This window comes from Emydura macquarii, unplaced genomic scaffold (genome assembly GCF_026122565.2).
Source record: "Emydura macquarii macquarii isolate MOO-44397 ecotype Brisbane River unplaced genomic scaffold, CSIRO-AGI_Emac_v2 contig_1644, whole genome shotgun sequence".
Taxonomy (NCBI): Eukaryota; Metazoa; Chordata; order Testudines; family Chelidae; genus Emydura; species Emydura macquarii.
The window spans coordinates 23,118,916-23,144,816 of record NW_027131781.1 but is presented as its reverse complement, the minus strand read 5'-3'; the positions used below and the strand labels follow the sequence as shown (position 1 = coordinate 23,144,816).

The 25,901-nt window shown below is 42.0% G+C and overlaps 1 protein-coding gene across 5 annotated transcripts in view; it reads left to right on the top strand.

Moving 5' to 3' along the window:
• Positions 1-274: 274 nt before the first annotated feature.
• ZNF280D (zinc finger protein 280D) overlaps positions 275-25,901 on the top strand; it is a 110,844-nt gene continuing 85,217 nt past the window's right edge. For all 5 annotated transcript variants that reach the window (XR_010921326.1, XR_010921325.1, XM_067555897.1 and 2 more), the window contains exons 1-2: positions 275-595; positions 9,784-9,929. Coding sequence is in view for 3 of the 5 variants with exons in the window: in XM_067555897.1 (XP_067411998.1) it covers positions 9,791-9,929 (139 nt within the window). In the remaining 2 variants the exon portion in view is untranslated. The remainder of the gene's footprint in view (positions 596-9,783; positions 9,930-25,901) is intronic.

Sequence of the window (25,901 nt, the reverse complement as noted above, 5' to 3'; positions counted from 1 at the left end):
TGTGGCCTGAGCCACTTGATAATTGGAGGGCAGCTCATGCTGTGGTATATGTCCCATGGGGGGTGGTGGGGCACCATAGGCCCAGCTCACTCACTGGCTATGACTGCTGGGATGACAGTAGAGTATGTAGGGAGGGCTTGCCCCTGCCCCTGCCCCTGTCCCGTGTGCGTGTGAGAGGAGAGGAGTACTGTGTTGTTGCAGAGCATATACGTTCCCCTGGCAAGGGAACGCTCCCAGAGCTCAGCCCACAGGAAAGGCCTGCCGTGTACTGCCGTGTACTGCCGTAGGGTGTGAGGCCGGGCACATGGCGCGGCGTTGTGCGCGCCTCCCCCGCGCTGCCCCTCCCCTCCCCGGTGGCTGCCGGAAAGAAGGAGCCTCTGTGGGGCTGACCTGCACTTTACCCATCAGCCCGCGCGCCGGGTTCAGCGAACCCCCTCCCCCTCGGCTCCCGGTAGCGGCGGCTGCAGCAAGAGGCTGAGGTTGGGCGCCGAGGCTAGGCGATGTGAGGATCCTCCGCCGGAGCCTGCCCCCTCCCATCCCCCAGTCAGTCAGGGCGTGAGTGAGCCTGCCGCGGCCTCTTCACACGCGCAGCACGGTAAGCCGGCCCGCTCTTTCTGTCCCCTCCCCGCAGGGACGGCCTGCCAAGGGCTCTCCAGTGCGGAGAGAGCTGCTGCTGCTTAGCGGCGGGGGGATTGTCGCCTATGAGACCGACGCCATTTTGGCTCGGAGCGTGGCCTTATAGTGCTCCCCCCTCCCGCCCCGGACCGGCGAGCTCCGGGACTCCCAGGCTTTCTAGCGAGCCAGTTAGTCTCCGCTTGAAGCGGGAGACGGGAGCTTCCCAAGCGAACCCTGACCTGCCTGCGCTTTTGTTGGCGGCTCCCTTATAGCTGTGAGTGGGTGTTACTGACCCTCCCCATTCTTCCAGCTGTTCAAGCAGACTTCTGATCCCCATGCTGCCCCCCCGCCAAACCCAGCCCCCGCTTCTGGCACCTGGCGTCACGGAGTGCGTCCGAGAGAAATGTTGATGCCAAGTTGAAGAGAAGGATTCCTAAGGGAGCTACACTGCTGCCCCAGGGGTTCTGCGCTCTCCCATGGCCTCACCTCACACCCATTTGAGTTTGGGAGGGAAGTGGGAACTTCTCATTTGTTTACAAAAGGTAACGTTGCCCTTCTTTAGGAGGCACTTACCATCTAATGGCAGTGAGGAAGGAAGATGGTTTTTAAAGGGAAGTTTTACCACTGGGATAGGTGCTTAATGGTTCTTTTAAAATTTTCATCAAACTTCAATTTCCACTAATCTGATGTTTGACAACCTCTAAAACAAGCCCAAGACCACACAAACTGTGACGTTGCTATAGTAGAGTGCCCATATGACATTGCATGTTTGCATACTTAACTCTAAATGATGCAAACTGAAGCAGCGTGTGATCCATCTGTAAGATGATCACTGGCTGGATGATTTAGGTTGGCTTATGCTGGTGATGTAAAATCTAGCTTTGCTTCTTACAGCAACTCTTGAAGTACAACTATTAAAGTTTGGCAGTGTCATTACATCACACAGATAATTTATTGTCATGACAAATTGACAGACAAACAAGGCCAATCTGAAACGCTTTACTATTGCCTCCATTCTCTTTTCTGTAATGATAGTTTCTTCCTGATTTCATGCAACTTATTCAGAGAATAGTACTAGGATTTATAGGCTCTCAGAAATTATCCATATTTGAATTTCCTCAGGATTCCGAGGGTGGTAACATATCAACTATAAATCACTGAGGCATTTCAGTAACTTCTTAAACTTTTGTGGCTTGTCATGTCAAAAACAGAGATGACATTTTTATATCCTTAGGACATGTATACACATAGAGCACTGCAGCCACACAGCGGTACCGATGCAGTTGCTCCACTGCAGCACGTCTGGTGAAGACGATCTATGCCGAGGGGAGAGAGCTCTTCTGTCAGCATAATAAAACCACCTCTACGAATGGCAGAAGCTATGTCAGTGGGAGAAGCTCTCCCGCCAACATAGCACTGTGCACACAAGCGCTTATGTGGTGTAATTTGTCACTCAGAGAGGTGGTCTATTGACACCCCCGAGTGACATAAATTATGCTGACCTAAGATGTAATGTAGACATAGCCTTAGTTTACATACATCTGAAGGTATACTTTTGCAAAAATTCTTCTCTCCCCCCCCTTGTATTCTTGCCCACTTATTATTTTGTATTTCCCAAACACCCGTTTTAATCTTTTTAGTTTTTAAGCGCTCAAACTTACTTATAACACTCCACAATAAGGATGTATATTTAGTATACCTATTGCAGGTGTGTTGTATATACATCTATAGTATTAAAGTCGAGATACAACAGCTATGCAGAGAAGCAAAAAGTCATTCTATCATGAACTTAGTTTTTCACTTGATTTTGCTCAATAAGATACGGAATTGATTTTTTGACTTGCATCAGGCTCAAACAATCTAATTATTACAGCTGAGTAATACCAGCCTAAAAGTTAATGCAGTTGTGCCTGCTGTAATGAACGTTCATGAATAGTGTTAGTTTTGTTGTTCAGAAATGTAGTAGTATTGGCCATAGAATCTTCTTTAAAGGAAAGGCGAAGCTTTTTCCCTCTAGCTTGCTCAGTTTTATTTTTAATTTTTTTTCAGCAATCTTCCTCTTCTTTCGAGAAGTTTTGTCATTCTATGAAGAAAACTTTAAACTTGTTTTAAAAGTTAAAACTTTGAACACTTTCATGTTTCTAAGAAAATGAAGTTTACTCCACAATTCTAATCTGTCATGCATAGGATTTAATTATAGATGATGGTTTCAGTTCTCAACGTTTTCCGTGTCAGGGACCCCACTTCCCGTTTGGCAATATGGAAAGTAGAGCATGCTCATGACTCCCTCACACATTATCATAATCCCCAGATTGAAAACCTATCATCTACACTGCTTGTCTTAAATGTATTCTAAATTGACAAGAGTTTTGAAACTTTTTCTAGGATCAAGATTAATAGTTCTATTAACATTGAAAGAAACCACTAGCTAGGTTCATGCAGTGTGTTATCTGCATTAGCCTATTTAAAAAGAATAAATTTTACAAGACTATTTGTGTTCTAAATGAGTTATCTGTACTATGATAAAAGAAAAGTTATGCACATATACAGCAAGATCTCTGATTCATTTGCCATTGAAAGATGATACTACCGCAGACTGCTATGTTGATGACCTGTCAGTAAGGCTGTAAGAGAATTGTGATTTTGCTGTGGAAACTGCAACTTTTAACACATACTGCAACTTTGTATAGTTTCTGCAAGTTTCAGTATAGCATTGTGACCTGGCACACCCAGTTGCAATGCTACTCAATTTTTTTAGAACATTTTTTTTTATGGTATTTGAACTGACTGCAACTTTTTAACCAAAGAAATCACAACTTTCATACAGCCTTAATTATCAGTCTTTTATTTTAAGGATATTTCTAGAAAAGATGGAAGAAACTACTTGAAAGAGGTAGATAAGGAGTGGTTCACATGAGGTGTTAAACAACATAAAACCTCATTTTTAAATTAACTGGATGATGTAGGCCATCCACTTTCTTTTGATATCTAGGAAATAACTGGCTGTTATCACATGTGTTTCTACTACAATTATGTTGTATTATATGAGTCACTGTGCCTATCTTTATTTTCTCTATATAAAATATTTTCGATCACATTCCTGGTGCAAATGTGTAGTTTTAATTCAACAAGTGGCTTTATAAACAAAACTCAAATAACAGTTATTCTCAAAAATGCAGTCAATAGCCACAGTGAATATCCATATTAGCCCTAGTAGAAACCTAAGAAAGGAGATGTATGTTGCACATTGCCCTTAAAGTTAGTGAATTTTGCCTCTGCACCATTAAAAGAAGTGAATTTCAGAAAAGGTCCTTCTACTGAAGAAGAAAAGAAACTTAACAGAGAAGAAAGCAAACAAGTCTTGCAGATACCTTGCCTTTTAAATTTTTCTTACTTTTTATTTAAAAATACCAAAAATCCACAGCATCCCCCCCCCCCCCCCAAAAAAAAAAAAAAAAAGCTACCCAGAGAACTTGCCTTAAAAAAAGCTGTTAGAGGAGCACACTTTAGGGTGCAAAAACAAGCACTCAGAATTAGGAAGTGCCTATGCAACTTTGATTTTGCCACCTTGTGCATATACATTAGGATACAGTCTTCAATTACAAGATCACATATAATTTTTATTTCCACAAGATCCTTGCTTAATTCAGTACATGGTATGGACACATGAGAGGGCAGAATTAAGACTGTGTGGGCAATGTTAAATTTGGCATTTCCTAAACTTTGTGACTGCAACCTATACTTTCTGTTAATGTAGCTTTTCATCCAATATATAGAGCCTCATAGACCAAAGTCAACATCTTGGACTGTGAGGCATTTGTGTCCATTTGTTTTCAAAGTGCTTTTGGCCAACTATGCCACCTAAGATTGTAGAAGCAGCTTGGGATTCACAAGCACATCAAACATCAAACTTTTCAAATAAAAGGTTGATTTACTCCCTTATTAATAGAAATAGAAGCAGTCCCAGATTTATTCTCCAGATTCTTTTCTCTTCTCCCTGCCCCCTTTCCCCCTCCCCACCACCAACCAACTCCCACCCAAATTTCTTACATTGCTATACATTTACTCAGATTAGAGTTCAAACAGTTCTTTTACTCAGGTTTTAATTTTGTCCAAATTCTGGAAAAGCAGTGTGTCTGATCGAAATAAGGCAGATCATTTGGGGGTAAAATGGCTGTTGTCACTTGCATAGCAATGACACTCCAGCCCATGTGAGTCTTTTCTCTTTCACTTGCTGAACAAAGGGTTGACAAGAATAGTCTTGCAGTAGCTAAACTGAGTACCCAAACCATCCTCTAGGATCTGTTGTTCAGGAACTCATAAAAAACATGCCTCATGCTCTTTTTCACAGTTTGTCTGCACAAACACATGATTGACTTCAATAAAGTTTAAAAAAAAAAAAGGCTTTTAGGCCTGGTCATTGTTTGTTCCTAGGAGAGTATCAGCTAAAGAAACCAGGTATATCGCTGTACTACGTCACTTTTAAAGAGTACAGGAAATGAACAGACGCTAAATGTGTTTAAAACTTCCTAACTGGAATTTTTTGACAATAAGAAGATTAGATATAGTATAACCAACATAAAGCGAGTGTATCTAGACACTTGATCACATATACATAGTACCTATATTCAAGAAAAAGGAATCATCCTGTCCTATCAAGCCATTGTTATTGGGGCTCTGGCTGTAAAATACTCCTTATTGAGAACTCAGTATTAAAATTAAGTCCATTAATCATCATAATCAGACCACCAACATGCCTTCACACATGATTGATCTGTGTGATGAACTGCAGGGGGCAATGGTGCAACCATGATAGAAGTGTATTCTCAGTCACCAAATCCTGATCAGCTGAATGCATGGAGATAGTCAGTGTTCATGAGATCACAAGCTAATCCAGAAGTGCTTCTGGTGTAAATATGGATACTGAAGTCACCCCAGTACCGCAGCAGGAAAAAATGATAAAGTCATGGACATTTTTCAATGCAGTAGTGCAACATGTACATCAGCCCTGTTCTGGTATCACGCCCCTTACAGTACATTCACAAGTGAATGTATAAAATGAAATAGTCGAGCTGGTTGAAATTTTTAAAATAAAATGTGGTCTATTTATGAATATTTTTGCATAAACAATTACAATTTTAAAAAACTTGGTTTTTTTTCCAGAAAAGTTGTTTGACTGAACTTTTCAACCTGCTGTACTAGTCAGCTGGTTCAGAAGTGAAGCTTTTGAGCTAGCTGAATAATTTAAGGAAGCAAAGTATCTTCATAGCAATGTTTCCTTTCACACACAGTAGGATCTTTGCCAAGTCAGTGGAATACTTTTCTGAAGATCCTGTACTTATCCAAGTCAGGGAACTCCTATACTGGCTGTATGTGGTGATCCTGGTGGTGAAGCTGTTCAGTTAGTTCTCCTTAACAGACTGACAAATTTAACACAGGTTATGGTCTCAGATAAAGCAACAGCTTACTATATCAGTTATCCTGATTGTGGATGCTCCTGAACCAATTGAATAGTTTCACACAATGGTCCTGGTCTTCCGCAAAGTAACCATTATTTTGTTGAAGATCTTCTCTAACAAAACACCATTTGACTAGCTACATCCATTCCCCATCCACCATATTAGCCCCCAATTTCAGATAGTAGCAATGTTTTTGGCAGCATATGCCAAAGAGCAGTTTTATATTTTTTTTCCTGTACTGTTTAGAAAGTCTTACAAAATGCTATACTGAGGAATGAAAGTGTCTAACGTAAAAAGTTTCTCCATTGGCTTCCATAATGCACAAAAAAACAGTTATATTAAATGATAATTTGTCTTGTTAACTTAAAAAAAAAAAATTACATAACCCCAGAGAGCTCCCAAACTCTCACCATATGTACATGGTTTTCACTTTCTGCGGGATGTAGTTCTCAAAATAGAAGGGCCCAAAAACTCATGAGACTCTGAAAGTGAACTCTTTATTTAGCTAATTTTTAATTAGCCAGTTTTCTTGAAACGCTTCAGAAAATTCAAGCTTTACTCAGATTATATGATAAAAGCTTGGAGGAAGGTACTCTGTGCTTTTCAAAAAAACCTCACTGAACTCCTCCATTAAATGCAAGATCGAACACAACCTTAACTAAGTGTAGTAGCATCTTCACCATTATTACTTTGCTGGGTATGTTGAATACTTTTCATAGATTCCAGGGCCAGAAGAGACCACTGTCATCTAATCTGATGTCCTGAATAACACAGTATACATTTCATCATAGTAGGATTCATTACACTTTGTACTGATCATATTCCCATTTATTAACATTTCCTCCCCATCCCAATTTAAGTTGCTATAATCAAGCAAGCTTTGTGCTTGGGATAGATGACTAAATGCCAAGTGCAAGATTCCTGGCCCTTTTGTGCATTGTGTAGCACAAGTAGGGAAATGCAAAATTGACATAATTGGCATGCTGAGGATTCCTATTGTGGGAAAATAATTCATTTCTGAGGAAGATTACTCCACCACTCACAGGGTGCATGGCTGGGGAAGGTACTTCTGTGCTCTGGCAATCCCATGCTGGCATGAAGGCCCCTTTGGAAAACATTACCAACTGTTGTAGCTTAAGGTAGGCAATGCCATAGCTGGCATATAATGGGTCTCTGGATCAAAGAGCTGTAATCACTATTTTGTGGTATCTCTTAATGCTGTATCTAGCGATATATTAAGTGCAGTTAAGGATTGCATTTAACAAGTCAAATGTGATTGGTTTTTCCCCCTTCTCTCGTTGATGGTGCCAGATAGTTGATACAGCATGTGAAATGCTATTTCTAGGACAGTTTTGAATTCTTAACGCACAACTTATTTAAAATTCAATAAGAATCAGGAGTCTTTAAAACAAGGAAGTTCTTTCTCTGTGTCAATAAATTTAGACCTGTACTATCATGAGAATAAAGAGATGAAGTTGTGATGGAAAAAACAAGAAACAGGCATAATTCAGATTTTAAATTCGTGGTAATAAAAAGCTTATTTTGACTTGTTCAGTTAAATGGTTATTTGATCTGTTTCTCAATGATGTTTTTGTGCATTATTCCTATCTTACAATATTTCATAATTCTTTTAAGTATAAAGTGTAAGCCAGGACTGAACAAGTTGTAAGGCCATTTGCTTCCTGTGGCACATTACAGAAATTAAAAACAATGGTCCCTTCCCTAAAGAGTTGACAGTCTAAATTACACATATCATGGGGTTAGAGAAAAGAAGCAGATAAGAAAATGACAGAAAAGAGTTCAAACAAAAATAGTGCAAGACAAAATACATAGAGAAGTGTCATGAATTCTCATACTCTAGTAAAGACTGCAGTAGGGCGAGAGATGAGGAATAGACAACATGGCTGTGTCTGCACTGAACTTTTGCTTAATTTACAATTGGTGCACTACTACTGGGGAATCTCTGCAAGTAGATAAGGCACCATTATTTTCACCACAGTGTCTTGCCTTCCTCAGGGCAAGTCTAAATGAAGGGGATAAAAATGCCAGTGACACCTTGTCAAGTAATAGTGAGAGCTTTACTGTAGATATGACCCAGTAACTGGGTATCAGTAGTAGGAAACAAGACAAAAGTTGGTTTTAAGGAGGGATTTGAAGGAGCTTGAAGACTTTCGGCACATAGAAATAGGGATTTAGTTCTGGATGTTGTGAAGTGTGTGGGAATAAAAAAGAATAAAATGATTGCAAGAGTGGAGGAGGATGCAAAGGGAATGATAAAACAAGGAGAAAGAGCAGAAGTGGGTTTTAATAGGTCTGCCCTAAAATATTCTACCTTGGGCCCACTTCTGCAGATTCTGCTGATATCTATGGAAGCAATATCAAGCTCCTCATAATTTACAGAAATGTTAACAATAAGTAAAATTTTGAATTGAACATATTTGGGGACTAATGCTTAAGGTTAAGATTCTGCCATGGGAATTTTTAGTAAAAGTCAGGAACAGGTCACAGGCACTAAACAAAAATTCACGGAAGTTGTGACCTGTCCCTGACTTTTACTAAAAGTATCCTGGGTGAGAGGGGAAAACAGAGCTGCCTGAGCTTGCAGCTGCTCCAGCCTAGCTGCTCCAGTGGGCTGGCTGCTGATCAGCTGTTGAGTGCCCAGGGCTGGCTGGTCGGTCTTCTGTCTGGCGGTGGCCCCGAGGCTGGACTGACAGCTACTCCAGCCCTGCCCTAGCAGTCATAGAGGTGCTGGAAAGTCACAGAATCTGTGACCTCTATGACCAAATTGTATTCTTACCGTTGATACTGGACACTTAGTGATCAGTGTGAATTCCAGTGAGACACAGTACGCCCGATTTGCAGATCAATAAGCTTTAATGTGCAAGGTTTTCTATAGATATACTAGTTGAATACAAAGCCCAAAATTAACTACAATATATCATACTCACTAAACTTGGAGAGCTAAGCAGTCACTCAGAAGGCTGTATACAGAAAAGGCTTTCTTCAGGAGCCCCACCAGGGAGTCAGTGGATCCTATGGACCACCCAGCAGCACCTCCCACAGAGTCAGGTGTTGGTGGAGTGCGCCCCTTTGTCCAAAGGATAATTTCTTATACCCTTCCATAAACAACTTTCACCTAATTACCTCTCTACTCATTATTATTATATGCTAATTACCTAAATTGGGTTTTCACCCTTAACTACATTCCATTCTCACCATAATAATTGGGGTTATCAAAACAACATCTGTTGATAGGAGGGGTGGTGTAAAAATATGCCCCTTTGCAATGAAAAAGTGTACCCCCAGATGTTCAAGGAAACTTGTTGTTCCCATCGCCGTCATCTATGTGCAACTGCAAGCATACATGTTGTGTGTTTTGTTATGTGCCAGGGTATGCAGAAACTAAGACATCCGCAAGGTTACTCAATAGTCCTATTCATCTCTGCCAGCCGGACGATGTCATTCTACAGGGGTCAGAATAGCCAAGCAAGCAACTGAAGCTATGCTAGGCCTATAGGACAGTAGTCAGGCAATTCAAATTGCAGTGGGCCTCCAACACTTACTAATGCTGTATGAAGGATACAATTCATGAGAGTCTTCTGTGGTCATGTTTGCATCAAACACAATAATTTTATTATTGAAAGGTGTGGGATATCACCCCCCCACACTTTCCATGACAAACTTGTATGATTATTTTTTTATTATCTAGTATCAAAATGGCAGAACTGTTTATGGAATGTGAAGAGGAGGAGCTAGAACCATGGCAAAAGAGAGTGAAAGAAGTTGAGGAAGATGATGATGATGATGAGCCGATCTTTGTTGGGGAGATTTCAAGCTCCAAACCAGCCAGTACATGTAAGATAGAATTTTCTACATTATAAAAGAAACCTTTTTAAGATGTATTCTTGGTATGATGAAGAAAGGAAGTGGTAATTAAAAAGGTTTCACTTTCTTTTGAAAAGACTACATTTTGTACCGTCAGTAAAGATAAGAGCTAATAAATTACTTCAGTGCTTTAAATTCTTTCCTGATCATCTACCATACACTAAAAATAGAACTGTTTCCTGGGACCACAGACAGAGTTATCTGTTCTCTGCCCTTTGGCCCTCAAGGTAAAGCAAGAACACTTGAAGGCTTTAGTATACTTCAGAAGCTTAGTTAAGGTACCATATACATGACAAAATGAAATCATGTTATAACTGAAGTCCCCAACAAGATTGTCTTTGCAATGAAGATTGCAGTCTTCATAGACAGACAGACATATACATCAATTTAATCCATCCTTTTAAAAAGAACTAATTGAAAAAGAAAGTATTACATTGATAGAGAGACTATTTAAATGGCTGGAGACTTTTCTGATAAGGGAAAGGCAGTTTCCCTGTCTGCAAAAGACATAATCAGGAAAGGAGGAGAGTGTTTAATATAGAAAGAATCACTTCAAGGCACCTGTGTCAAATAAGATGTTACTATTAATAATCTGACATGAATTTCAGTTAAAGTAAGAGCTTATGTTCATCAAGTTCTATAGTTTTCTCCTAATGCAGGCAGTGCAGGGAATGAGTTAGGTGATTATGATGTCATCAGCTGTGTCAGAATTCCATGTTTGTCCTGTACTTGGGCCTCGGCAGGTAAGTAAAGGAGAAAATTATTTTCCTTACTTACATTTATATTTTAAAATCTATTTGTAATCTTCTAAAATCTTTGTACTGATATCACTTTCTGTTACTTATTTGGGGTAGTAAGTAATATTTTAAATGTTACTTTAAATGCTTGATATTTTAAAAATCTCTACTGTTCACTTTTTAAATATTAAAGAAGCATTGGTAGTATATTACTGTTGATGTTAAACTAGTGGTCTCATTTAAAATACGTAGGTTTTAATGGTTTATCCTCCTGGTTGTTTGAAATTATATTGGTTTGGAATCAAGAATATCAAATTATCTGCAAAGATACTAACTTCTTGGGGCTGTCAAAGATGGCTTGAACTGGAAAGGACATTTTTTAGAAGATTTTGGCATAAAATATAATTTGGGTAAAGGTCCACATACAGTGTTTGCCAAACAGTATCTTAAAAATGAAAACTTGACTAAAATTGTGGTATAATAATTTTAAAACGTGGACTAAGGTACAATTTTAAAAAGACCATTTAAAGTAAATAGTTACATGGCATGCTGGACTATGCTGATATATATATTTTAAAAAATTATTCTATACCATGCTGTGTGTTTTAGTGAAGAGTTGATATTCCTTGTACATTTTAATGTAGAATTCCTGATTGTCGTGCAGATCTTCAATGTGGGCGTTTCAGTTATTCCTACTGTATATTTTATGTACAGATGGTGTTTATATAGAATATACCCATTTGGCACAAAACGGCAGTATTATGTAGGACTAGAAAAATAATTCAGTGAGCTAACTTACTTTGTAGCCACACTAATTCCATATGTAACTGAATGAGAGACCTAACCCAAAGCCCCCTAAAGTCAATGGAAACTCTCACTTCACTTCCTATTCACTTCACTGAGCTTTTGGATCAAGTCCTATATGACTATATTCTTATCTGATGATGCTGTTGAAAAAATGATCATACAACCAAGAAACAAAGGAAGCAAATTAAATATTCTTAGGACATAACTCACCATTATAAGTGTGAGGAAGTGGCATTCCATAATAAGTGTGTGAGCTTTCTTTAAGTGAAGAATTCTTATTTATAACTTGGAAAAAAATAATTTTCATTGACAATTTCACTATTCTTGCTACACTTGTCTTTATCTTTTTTTCTCTTTTAAAGATAAACGTATTAAGCAATTTACATGTTTTATGTGCTATATAAACACTAAGTAATCCTCTGTCACCTCTGTGAAGTAGGTAAACACTAATTCTCAGTTTACGGCGAGGGAAAGTGAGAGAGTAAATTAGTTAAGTGTCTTGCCCAAGGCGATACAACAAATCACTGGAAGAATCAGGTTATAACTGAGAAGTTTCTGGCTCCATACTTGGACCTGCGTTAAGGCAGTCCATGATGCTAAGCATAATGACACGGTGTTCTCTGTGGTGGTTGCCTGTCGCTCTAACCCTGAGCCCTTGCCCCACCTGTGGAATGGCGGCAGTAGGAAGTCCTTCTTCTCTTCCAGAGAGGCAATGGCAGGGGACCCTTTTCAGTCCTGCTGCAGTAACAACAAGGAAATTCTCTCCTTAGGAGCAGGAGATTTGACAGCAGGGTTCCCATCTCCTTGCAGAGAGGCAATAGTGGCAGCAGAGAGGATGCCCTGCATCTAGGGTGTATCTGCTTGGGTGTATGGGTTGGGATTACTGTACTCTTTTCCTTCTGCCATGCACAGAGTCCTCTCTTGGGTTGATGTTGATGGGACCTTCAACAACAGTGGATCTTGGAATAACAATTCATTGAGATGCACTGGATATTTCACATCCCAGGACTGTTATTTCAGGCCGTTTGCAGTGTAAGGCAGACTTCTTTGCATTGGTTATAGTTGGTTTGTCTCTTCAGATTTTCTTTGCACTAGTGAGGGGTAGAAATGTACTTTCTTTTAAGTGAAATATGAGATTCTGATGTAATTAGACTTAGCTCCAGGAACTGGGATCCAAGGTATTGGTATATAGCAGGGGTGGCCAAGCTTACTGATCCTCTAAGCTGCATACAACAATCTTTAGAAGTTCAAGAGGCAGGGCATGCCTGCTGGAGCTCGGGGCTCCAGCCCACTCAGTCTGCTAGGCAGAGAATGGGGGGAGCATGTGGCTCCACGAGCCGCACTTTAACTGTAAAACAGCCGTGTTTTGGCCACCCCTGTCCTATATCATCTGGGTCTTTATCCAGTCCTTCCCACACTCAGTCCACCTTGTTGCTCCACAGACTTGCTGCCTCTATAATACACAATTCCTCTGCCAAATAGAGTAAATATAGCAGTGGGAGAGTGCATTGGCTTATTAGAGAGAGAAAATGGGTGAGATAATATCTTTTATTAAATCAGCTTCTGTTGATGGAGACAAGCTTTTGAGTTTACACAAAGCTCTTCAGGTCTGGGAAAGATACTCAGAGTGTCACAGCTAAATATAAGGTGGAACAGATTGCTTAGCATAAGTAGTTAACACATATTTCAAGGAACCATTCTCTTGCTTGTCCATTATCAGCACAATAAAAGGGTTTCGATGTTCAGAATCTTCATTAGTCTTGGTGATAAGCAAGCCAGAATGAACACAATTGTGTTTGTCTCTCTCAACTTGTAAACTGATCAACTTTTATGTAAAGCCATAAAGAGGCAACCAGGGAAACTGCAGGATGCCATTTCTAGTCACTTTTATATGGACTTTTATTTTTGGAGTACATATTCACACTTCAAAGATTGAGTTTATCCAGAATACAGTGGTTAATGCATCTAATGTACAAAGTGGCATGGGAAGTCTGAAAGAGTAGAGGAGGAGCTTGATTTTACTTCCTAAAATAGCACCTCCCACAGTAAATTGCTGCATTTTGCCATATTACAGCATTATTTAGTTTTGTCTGGGAAGGAAGAGTACCATTTATTGAATTACCTATAACATTTCCTACAAATCATTGAATTACTGACCAGCCCCTTTGCTGCTTAGTGTGATATGTGACACAATAACAGTCTTCTGTGGTATGATTGTAGGGTGCTGCTGTTGGTGAAAAACAATATTCTACTTGTTATATTTCTTAGAAAAAATGTAGTTTATTAAACTTTCATGCTACAAGACTGTAAGAATAAAGTTTTGATTGTAATTAGTTATAGTAAAAAACAAATTAAGAGTCCACATTGAAATTACAAGCAGTAGATTGATTAGATGATTGTCATTGACCTCCATGGAATTTGTTTTCCTTTCTTAAACTATTCATTTTGAATCTGTTACTTTTAGTGATATGTCATGTGCAAACCATTAAATGTTTCAGACATACAGAATACGAACCAAATGTTTATACCAAACTGCCCGAAGGTGAAAATATGCTTTGTGAACTACAACTGCCAGAATGGATTCTTCTGGCATTTCACTAAATGGCTTGAGCAAGTCCTTAGTTTGAATTCCAGAATTAATGGTGATGTTTAGATAACAAGATTTGCCAACAGGTATGCACAAATTCATGTGTTTGAGGGCTGGCTGACTACAGTTGGTGGAGAATGCAGATATAAAGCTCTGTGCCTGTTAAAAGACCCTGAGACAGAAACCGGTTCCTCACCTGCCCCTCAAGAGGGGATCTCAGCCGAGATGGACCCTGATGGCTGGTGTAAGTGGATGGTAGGAGTGGCAACAACAGCAGGCCAACCAGCATCAGCAATTCTAGCAGTAGATGCTGTAGGAGTGGATGACCCAGAAGCATACCCAAGCAGTGCAGCAGCTGCTGAAGGAAGTTATTTCCCAGCTTCAAGAACTTCAGAGGGAGGCCCTGCAGGGCCCAGTTCACCATAAGGACCTCTGCCACACATGCTGGTAAGTTAACAAAGATGGGCTGACATGATGATCTGAAAGCATTCCTCACCACCTTTGAGAAGGAGATGTTGGCCTCTCAATGACTTCTGGAGCGCTGGGCGTTGGCTTTAGCGCCATACCTAATGAGAAAGGCATACCTGCTGTACCGTGACCATGATCCAGGGCAGACTAGAGACTATAACTGGGTTAAGGCTGCTATTTTAGATTACCTGGGTATCAACAAGAGATGGGTCAGCAGAGGGGCGCATTCTCAGGTGGTGGCACAACAATTAAGAGTACTGCTGGTGGTGTCTTTGTCTGGAGGCACGTGCCAGGGCCTAGTTGCAGAGTGGTCCTAATGGAGCAGTTTATATCCATACTACCAGTAATGTGCCGGGAATGAGTGTTCTGTCATCCGTCATTGACATCAGGTGCAGCTGATGGAGAATTTTCTTGCAGCTGATGGGTCACTATAGATGGGACCTTCATGACTTCTGCCCACCCACCACCTTGGGTAGCCAGCAGAACAGGACGCCTGCCAGCAGACCCCAAACTGTGGTCACAATGCAAAGCATGTACAGATCTCACTCCAGCAATCCAGGACATGTGTAGTAGGGGAAAGACCTCATGGAGCCAAGGTCACTTGAGTTATTATCATCCAGATACCCACCCAGTGGCGCAAACAGCTGGGCTAGATCCCTTGAGCTTGGATGTTGGTCTCACTTGGGATTCAAACACACTCCCTGCTAGAAAGGAGCTTGCGGGGATGAACTCAGTAACTAGCTACTCCTGTGGATTACAGAGGCATATGAAGAAAGAGTGTCCATTGATGAAATGTGAAATGCCCAGGATTGGATGGCAGAAGTGACGGCCCATAGTAGGTCTCTCCCAAAGTTGATGGTCCTGGTATGGATATAAGGAAGAGGGTACTGGGACATGTAGACTTGGAGTGTAGCCAGATGGTGATGCAAGCCATCCTAGCAGGTGAGATGATCACTTCAGAGGGGAAATTTACTTGCAATGTATGTATGGAGATGTGAAGCCTTATCCTAGTAGATGACTAGAGCTATCAGGGGGGTCCCTGATTTGATTATAGTAATGCTAGCTGATAAATTCATAGCATCATAGAATATTAGAGTTCGGGGAAGGGACCTCAGGAGATCATCTAGTCTAACCCCCTGCTCAAAGCAGGACCAATCCCAACTACCCTGTGATGATTGGTCCTCCTTACAGCAAATTGTTAATGAACTGACAAATGCCAGAGATGAGTCCCATGACAGGCCCCATCCTGTACACCTAGTGGGCTTGGGGGACTCTCAAGATCCACAGAAGGGGATGTCCAGGGGACCAGGCTTGACCTGGAAGATGAAGGAACAGCAGGCACTTGTCATGGACTTCAATGCCTGGAAGAACAGAGTGATGCCTACCTGTGCCTGTGATCAGGTGGTGTCTGAATGGTGAAGCAGTGGACCTCAGGTGCCTGGGACAGCACCCCCACTTTGTGATGGAGAAAGACTTGCTGTGTCATGTGGAGCAGAATCCTCAGTCCAGGGTATTAAGAACTCAGCTACTGGTACCCCATGAGTACCACCAAGCCAGAATGCTGCTGGCTCTTGATATTCCCTACTTGGGGTATCTAAGGTGAGAGAAGACCCTGGAATGGTTACTGTTTTGCTTTTTCTGGCCAGTGGTGTGCCATGAAGTGTTTCCTGTTCTCAATGTTAATATTTGGCAACTAAGGGTCCCGTTGCCATTAGGGGAAATCCCATTTGAAAGAATAGGGGTGGACATGGTTGGGTCTTTAGAATAGAGCACCTCGGGAAACTAATATATATACTTGTAGTGGTGACTATGCCATTTGCTACCCCAAAGATGCTTAAGCTAGAAACCTTTCTGGTCTTGGGGAATGCAATGAGACATTCCCCATCCCTCAGGTGGGAAGGCTAATGAGCATTCCTATATCAGGCAGTGCCAATTAGGCATACCTGCAGAACATGCTTCACCTGGAGAAGTGGAGTTTAAGAGGGTGGGACTTGACACAGAAAGAAGGTGTTGTTTTCCTTTTTTCTCAGGGATCAGGGAGGCTGGCGGGGAATACTAGTGAGCTCTGATAGCAAGGGGAGCTCAGCCTGAGGCACTTGCTGACCTTTTCTTTCAAATCCCCGGTGCCTTGTCCTTCTCCTTCCCCTCTCCCCCATTTGAGTCAGATTGACCCTATAAGCTTGATATGAGCAAAGGCCCTGGAGGGCTGTTTCCTGCCCATGACCTACAGTGGTTCCTGGGAAGCACTGCCGGGGGCTAGAGACAAAAGGATTGTAAGTTATGCTCTGGAAAGACCCTGCAAATGACCTGACCTCCTGCCAGGATTAGTAAGATTGCCCAGAAGTGGGGGCTCTTGTATGGGACCCTTAGGCAAGGGACTCAGAGACGCTATGTCTGAGCTCCAGCTGACGGTCTGGAAACTGTACACAGTCAATTTTCCGCTTGGTGAAAGATTAATAGTGGGGTATCCAAAAGTTGTGACTGAATGTTTTAATGATCTAGAGAAGTAAATTAAAAGTTTTGATGGTAATTACTTGTAGTTACCAAATTTAAAAATATTACTAAATTATTAAGTTTAATCAAGTCTAGAAAAGACTTGGGAACTTCAGAAAGACCTGACCAATGAAGGGGGATAGCATTGCTGATTAAATTATTTGTTGATAAACCCAAAGTACTTCACATTGGAGGGAATACTTTGAATCACTTGTACTTGATTAATTCTAAATGTTTGTTGGGGGGGGAGATGACGATGACCTGGGAATCACTGTGGACAGGTAAATGAAAAGTTCTGCTAATTGTGTACTAGGGGCCACAAAATCAAACAAAACGTTGGGAGGCATAAGAAATGGGACAGACCGTAGAACTGAAAGTATTTTATAAAGCCATTAAATGAATCATTTGTATATGCTCACTTGGAATACTGTGTTCTGTTCTGATAATTCTATTAAAAAATCTAGCAGAAATAGAAGAGGTCCAGACAAAAAGAAACTAAATACATGGAAAGGCTTCCATCTGAAGAAAGTGAAAAGATTAGGACTGTTTAGAGAGTGGCTAGTTAAAAGGAGACAAAAAACAGGAATAAAAAAATGAACAATATATATAGAAGGTAAATCGGACCCTCCTATTTACTTATAATACAAGAACATGAACGCTTTCAGTGAAAATGAAGCATGACAAATTAGAAACTGATGAAAGGAAACTGAATTATGTAATGTACAATTAACTGGAACTTGTTGCCCAGGACGCCGTAGGTGTAGTCTATGTGCTATTATAGTAGGGTGGGTTTTTTTAAAATACACTTACATTGAAAATGACACTATTACACAGTTACTGTAGTTGGATAAGTGTATTCTTTCTGTAAGTGCTATAAGTGCTTATGAACGGAATAAACCAGGTTTTAACTGACTACGGTTAAGAAAAAAAAGTCAAAGGGTAGGTTGATCCATACTTGTTCATGATGGGTTTCTTGTACTTTCTTCTGAACCGTCTGGAACTGGCCACTGTCTGAGACAAGATACTGAAATATATGATCTACTGCTCTGAGCAGATATGGCAGTTCCTATGGTTCTTTGTAAAGATGAGGAAAATTGAGAGAGCGTGCATGAGTAACCTGGGACATGCTTGGGTAACTGCTGATTAGTCCTTGGCCTGTGAGACTGTGAACTAAAAGATCTGGGTTCAGCTTCTGGGGCTGAGAGTTTGCTTTGGAACACTGGCCTTATCACATAACTTCTCTATGCTTCAGATACTTTTTCAGTAAGATGGGTTGTGGCTAACATTTGTTCATGTTTGGCAGATGCTTTCATTGACAGATGAAAATGAACTATTTAAAAAAAATCTATTAGTCCTGTTTAGGAAATACGTAAGAAATACTAAAGTTCTTCTTTGAGTAGTATCTCTATAGTTGCTCCACTGTAGGTATGTCTACGCCTCCATGCTGCTGATCAGAGATTTTTTGGTAGCAGTCCGTACTGCCTGCACATGTTTTGCTCTCCACCAGCGACGAGACTAGCAGTGTGCGCAGGCATTCTCTCCTCAGTTCCTTCTCAACCACCCCAGCTAGAGATGGAACTAATAGCTGTTGTTTTACAAATGGTTAATTCTTTCAGAATTGCTAATTTTAGCTTCTCTGAAGCTCTCTCTCCTTTTTTGTTTGCATTTACTTTGGCCATGCCCAAATAAGTAAATAATAAAATAAAGTTAAAAAAAGGGGGGGGGGGCAAACGATGAAGAACAGAGAGGGTGCGGGGGAGGACAATCTTCTAGACGAGGGTATTCTCAGCTCCTCTGGCTTCAAAAAGTGCACCATCTGTAAAGAATTGATACCAGTCACTGATGGACATTCACAGTGTGTTCACTGCTTGTGAGAGAAGCACATTCCACAGAACTGTGGATTGTGTCAACAACTGAAGTCCAGGTCAAGAAAAGATAGAGAGCTGAGACTGAAATTCCTACAAATGGAGTCAGCCCTTCAACCTCCCGAGCCGTGGTGAGAACCCATTCCACAACCCTCCACTTCGAGGGGAGATGAGTCCAGGCAGATGCATGTAAGCCACTCATGGAAGGACTCTAAGAAAAGGTCAGTGAGTTCCCATAGTGTGTCCAGACCGAGCTGAAAACCCTCCCCAGCTTGGTCAGGTACATCTGTACCGATGGCACCTAGATCACCTAAGTCAGGGGTAACCAGCGAATGCACGGTACTGAACTGACAAAGCAAATCAGAGCAACTGCAGACTCAGTGGGCACAGGCAAGGAAGATTCGGAACAGCAGGGGCATGAAAAGCAAAAAAAAAAAAGAACTGCCCCAGAGAAGGCTCCTTTGGTACTGTCATTGGTATTGGTATTGGTACTGCTGACAGTGCGGCAGGCACCGACGGACCCTACCATTAGGTCCACATCTCTGATGTCAGTCAGGCCTCACGGCACTGACAGCCAATGCCGGTACCATCGCCTCTTGGACTGCCTGACTTTTGGTGCGTAACAGACCTTTCGGGGTCAGATGCACTAGTCAGATGGACTAGTACAGTACAGTACTAGTGCAGTCATCATCACCAGACAAGACAGCAATGCCCCATCTGCCCTTCATGGCGGATGATTTCAAAACATCTCAGGACTTGGCACAAAAGGTGGCAGAGGCTCTGCAGATACCATTACAAGACGTGACTGAGTCTCATCATAAGCTGGTGGATGGCTTACATTCATCCACAGCTGCAAAAAGTGGCCCTGGCAATCAATGAGGCACTACTGGACACTGCCAAATCAGTATGGCAGACCGCGGCATCCATCCCTCCAACGTGCAGGAGGGCGGATAAATAATATATTCTTGCACAAAGGGCACAGAATTTTTGTTCTCACACCTATCCTCCAAGTCCATCATTGTGGACGTGGTAAACTCCAAAGTCCATCCCTTACGACCGGGACTACAAACGGCTAGATTGATTTGGCAAAAAAAAGCCTATTCATCAGTCACCTGCCAGTTCGGAGCAGCAAATTATTAGGCCCTATGGGCAAAATACACTTATCAAAATTATGCAAAATTAAATAGCTTTATTGATCAGATTCTGGACTCACATAAAGAACAATTTAAGGCCCTAGTTAATGAGGACCAGTTGGTGGCAAAGACATCACTTCTGTCAGCTCTGGATGCAGCTGACATGGTGGCCTGTTGGATTTCAAGCGTAGTGGTGAAGAGACAGGCCTTGTGGCTTCACCTCTTCGGCTTCCCCAACGAGCTGCAAAAAATAGTGGAAGACTTCCCATTTGAAGGAGAGACCCTGTTCAATTAGAAGACAGACACTGCCCTCCATACTCTAAAGGACTCAAGGGCTTCTCTCAGATCCTTAGGGGTACATACACTGATTATGTGAGAAAATATAACCCTCAATCATCATTCAAACCCAGGTTACAGTATTTTTATTCATATTCATGTCAGTTCTCATTTCAATACTTCCAGAGGCCATAGGAGCTGCAAAGAAAGTAACCCAGGTTCCAAACCAGACATAAGATATCAGAATCCCAACAAACCTCTTCTCAGCCCTCTAAATCAAAGAGAGAATTTTGAAGGGTTGGTTGAGGTGCTGATAAAACTCTCTCCCTGCTCTCATTCTAAGCTGGAAAACCCTTCCCATTCCTTTGGGGACCGTCTTACTCTGTTCTGCAGCATGTGGGAACTGATAACCTCTGATAAGTGGGTGTTGGAGATTGTCCAGATGGGATACTCCATCCATTTTTCCTCTCTCCCACCTTGCAAATGCCCTTCTCCAGCCCTCTTCATGGACCCTTCTCACAAGAGCTTACTACAACAGGAGATAGACCATTTCCTCAATGTAGGAGCGATAGAGCCAGTGCCTGTACACTTAAGGGACAAAATCTTCTGTTCTTATTACTTCCTGATACTGAAGAAGAAAGGGGGTTAGAGACCTATACTGGACCTCGGAGCGCTCAACAAATTAGTCAAAGTTCAGAAGTTCAAGATGGTCACATTATCCATGATCATTCCAGCATTAGAAAAGAGAGATTGGTTCTTGGCCCTTGACCTTCAAGATGCATATTTTCACATCTCAGTTATACTGAGCCACAGGCATTATCTCAGATTCATGCTAGGACAGGAGTACTATCAGTACAGTGGCCTCACCTTTGGCTTTTCATCAGCCCCCAGAGTATTCTCCAAGGTCTTTTCGATGGTGTCAGCCCACTTACGTTTTCAAAGCATCATGATTTAATCTTACCTGGACAATTGGCTCCTCAAGGTTCAATCTTTCCTAGATGCCGAGCAAGTCACTCAGGTCGCTTTGGATCTGTTTCAAAGTCTGGGCCTGCAAGTCAACAAACAAACAAATTAGCATTGCTATGGCACAGAAGTTGGTATTTATAGGAGCAGACCTCAACTTTGTTCAAGAGAGAGCAATCCTACCTCATCACAGATTCCATTGTCTTTTCTCATTGATAGAGACAGTCCAGTCCAGTCCCAAACATCAGCCAAATCTTGCCTCAGTTCCTGGGATGCATGGTCGCAGGGACATCCAGTGATAGCCCATGCCAGACTATGCATGAGATGCTTACAAGCTTAATTCAGTTCGGTTTACAGACTGAACAGAGACAGCATAAACAAACGATTGTCGATATCCGCCAGGGTCAAGCAATCCCTGAACTGGTGGAAAAATCCAGTAAATGTCTGTGCGGGAATCCTGTTCACCTAGCCTTCCCCATCATTACTCCTGACCACTGATGCATCCCGTATAGAGTGGGGTGCACATCTCAATGGCAACACCTCACAGGGCAAATGGTACTCGAGCGAAATATGCCTATACATCAATCTGCTTGAACTCAGAGCGGTCAGAAACATATGTCCTCACTCCCTACCACTGATGAAAGGCACAAACACAAATGTAATGACAGACAACATGACCTGCATTATTATATAAACAGGCGGGGATGGAGAGGGCAGATCACACTCCCTGTCCATGGAAGCAATGTAGCTATGGACTTAGTGCATAGCCCACAGTGTACTGATATAAGTGGTCTACCTACCAGGAATACACAATGCAACATCAGACAGTTTGAGCTGCACATTCTCTCACGACCATGAGTGGGAGTTAGATTCAACGATACACTGTGATATCTTTCAGTTATGGGGGACTCCAGCAATAGACCTGTTTGCTACCTCCCAGAAGAGGAAATGCCTATAGAACTGTTCGAGTGAGAATCAGCTGCCACTCCAGGGAAGATACACTCTTTCTCCTGTGGGATGAAGGCCTACTATATGCCTTTTCCCAATTCCCTATACTATTAAAAATCGTATTAAAGATAAATCGGGAAAGTGCAACTGTCATACTGATTGGTCCTACGTGGCCCAGACAGACATTGGTATCCTTACCTGTCACAGCTGGCACTTCGCCCACCCATGACTCTCCTGACCACTCCAAGCCTTCTGTTGCAGGAAGAGGGATGTACTTTCCATCTCAATTTGTGGATTCTTCAGCTCAAAGCATGGCTCCTTCATGGTTCCAGCACATAAAGACATCCTGCTCTGATGAGATACAGGAGGTTTAGCTGCACAGCAGGAAGGGAAGTATTCATCATACTTACCTGCTGAAATGGAAAAGATTCCAGGTGTGGTGCCAAACCAAGGGTGTCACCCCAAATGCAACCACCTGGACTATATGTTAGCCCTCAAGAAATCGGGTCTCCCTGTGAGCTCACCGAAAGTCCATCTGAGGCAATTTCAACCTTCCACCATTTGGTGGAAGGCTATCCAATCTTCTCCCACCCAACCACAAAAAGGTTTCTTAAGGGATAGTGAACCTCTTTCCACAGCCCAGACCCTCCACCTCTCAGTGGGACCTTAATCTGGTGCTAAAAGGACTTATGAGACTGCCATTTGAACCCATGGCTACATGTTCTTTAATTTAACTGTCCATAAAGATGGTGTTTCTCATTGCCATCACTTTAGCGAGAAGAATAGGGAAATAGCAGCCCTGATGATGCATTCCTCCTGTCATGGTATTCTTCCCTGATAAGCTCATGCTTAGACCATATCTGAAGTTCATTCCCAAGATGACTTCAGCATTCCACATAAATCAGCTTATCTAGCTTCCAGCCTTTTATCCCGCGCCTCATCAGGATAATAAGGAAGCACTCACAGGTACACTATTCGAAGAAGAACTTACTCACCTTGTGCAGTAATGATGGTGCTTCGAGATGTGGCCTCCTATGCGTGCTCCATCCACCTCCCCTCTACTTCGAGCTCGATTAGTTAGCTCTGTGATAGAGAAGGAACTGAGGAAGGAATGCCTGCACACGCCTCGTGGCTGGTGGGGAGCAGTGCATGCGTAGGCGGTACAGACTGCTACTGAAAATTTCTGATCAGCAGAATGGGGGCACAGACACACCTACAGTGGAGCTCCTATATGGGGACATATCTTGAAGAACCATCGTTACTGCACAGGGTGAGTAACTTCTTAATCTGGCATGTGCAGTCTTAACTCAGTTTCGTATGTTTATATATTATAATACATTAATTAGCCTACATTATTTCTTATGATATAGTTTACAGCTTCACCCCCAGCATAAATTGATTTAAATCAAAGCAATTTAAATCACCGGTTTTGTTTTTTTAAAATCATGATTTAAGTAAGCAAACAGGAAACCTTGATTTAAATAATCAATTTTAATTGTGTTTGCATTTGTATCTTTTTTGTTATTTTGCTGAAGAAAGGTTGATTCTGACTGGTTGGACCTGCCTTAGCCCCCATGGCCTTCAGTGGATCACCCTGTCACTCAGGCTGCTACAGAGGCTGCAGTGTTCACTGACAGACTGCTGGACTCAGACTCTTTTCCTCCTCAGAAAGAGAAGTTGGTTTTCCTTTTTGGGCCCTCCCTGAAAGACGATCCATAAAACAGACCAGAGCCACTCCAGACTGAAGGATGACTCTCCTTCTTTGGAGGAGGACTTGGAAAATCACCAGGGTTCCTCAGGTACTCAGGCTGTTGATCTGTCTCTCTCCAATACCATGACCAGAACATATCAGCACTGCACCATTGACTCTGTACCATTGTTTCAGCTGATGAATCTGGTACCAACGGACACTGGTCTGGGCCCATCAGTACCAACGACCCCGCGAACTTATGAGGTAGCAAAGGATTTGCTTTGTCTCTCCATCCCAAACTCTCCTGAGGTGCAGGAGTCCTTTGCAGTGGATGTGTCTCCTACTGGTCCTCGCCCATTCTGATCTATGGCTCCAGTGTAGAGGCAGTTAATGGTGCCAGTGTTAATACCAGCTAAGAAACTGCAAATATGTGATAGGCACTAACACACACCATGTCAGTACTAGTATGTTTCAGCCTCTGCACAAGCCTGCATCTCCGCACCTATGGGTTTGGTACTGAGGCAGTTCTCAGACTGGGCACTGAACACAACTTACACTTTAACAGTGGCAGCAAAGTCTTTCCTTATCCCAATCACTAATGTGATTCCCTTCATGTCTTGGGGCATGTTTTCAGTACTGACTACTATGCTGGCATCAGCACTGATGCTGACCTCTTTCCAATGGGCCACAGATAAATAAGGGTACCTATTGGCCCTTTTAGGATTGGCATCCTCAATGTCTGCTGACTCTTCAGCTGGCTCCTTACAGTTGGGTTTGGAGTCTTCCTCCACTTCACTGTTCCCTCCAAACATAGTCGGTCTAACAAGTCTTCTAGACCACCTACTGAAGGAGGATCAAGAACAGGATTGTTCATACAGCAAAGATAGCTCAACCTGGCCTGCTTCCTATTGGCTCCTATTGTAATAATTGGGCCTTAAATTTACCTTAATTGTGGGCTCATCTGTAAAAAAGTGAATGTAAATTCATAAAATGTCACAATAACCTGTAACAACAAACGTTGATAGGAAAAGGTGGCAGAGAGAGAGAGACTAATTAGTCCAAACAAAAGGGCCTTCTGACATCTCAAGAACTGTGTTATGATCATGTCTAGTAAACACAAGTGTGGAACCTGAAATCAATTAACCAAAATTGATATGTCAGATATTAGGCCTAACTGGTGGACAAAATAATGAGGGGATGGGCTATTCCACCTTCTATTCCTTCTTGGGGTCCTTAAGAGACTTTGGGAGAAAAATTGGCTACAGAACAGAGCTTCACTATCATGGCTGCCACTCATACCATCTCCTGGGCCCTTTGGACCTTCTTCATCCTGATTTTCAGAGATGTCTTGACTAGGCCAGAGAGAGGGATGCAGATGACATCTTTTCAGCTACCGCCTCCATCTGAATCCCAAGCACCATCTGGAAAGTGAGACTTTCTCTCCTCTCCTGCCCACGTGTCCTTTTCCTTCCCCATCTTATTTCTTCACTTTTCTCTCTCTCTCTCTCTCTCTCTCTCTCTCTCTCTCTCCTTTTTCCTTCTGTCTAGTAAGAGTCTGGCTTAGCCTGCCAAGGCTGTGTATTTTGCAACACTGCTATAAGTCTCTGACTAGAAATACAGTGCCCTAAACTGCCTGATGCTGGTACAAGTTTGCCAGGTCTTGGAGTGGTTAATAAGACCTTGTGCTTTTCCTGTGTTTTTTCAGCAGTGAGGTTGCAAATAAAAGCCAACACCAGAGACAGAAGTTGTGTTTTCTATCTTTGTTGTACGTTCTCTCCCCTTTTTGTATTTTATCTTCTAGGAAAAGAGGTTGGACTCTAACCACAACAGCTCCAGCCCATCTTAGCTAACTTCTTCACTTTTCCTCAGAAAGGACCATTATTACCATCTTTAATATCATCTAAGAGATTTTGGAATAAGGGTTTTTGTCCTTCTAAAAGACTCTCCAGCTAAAGGAAGCAAGGAATTTTGTTAG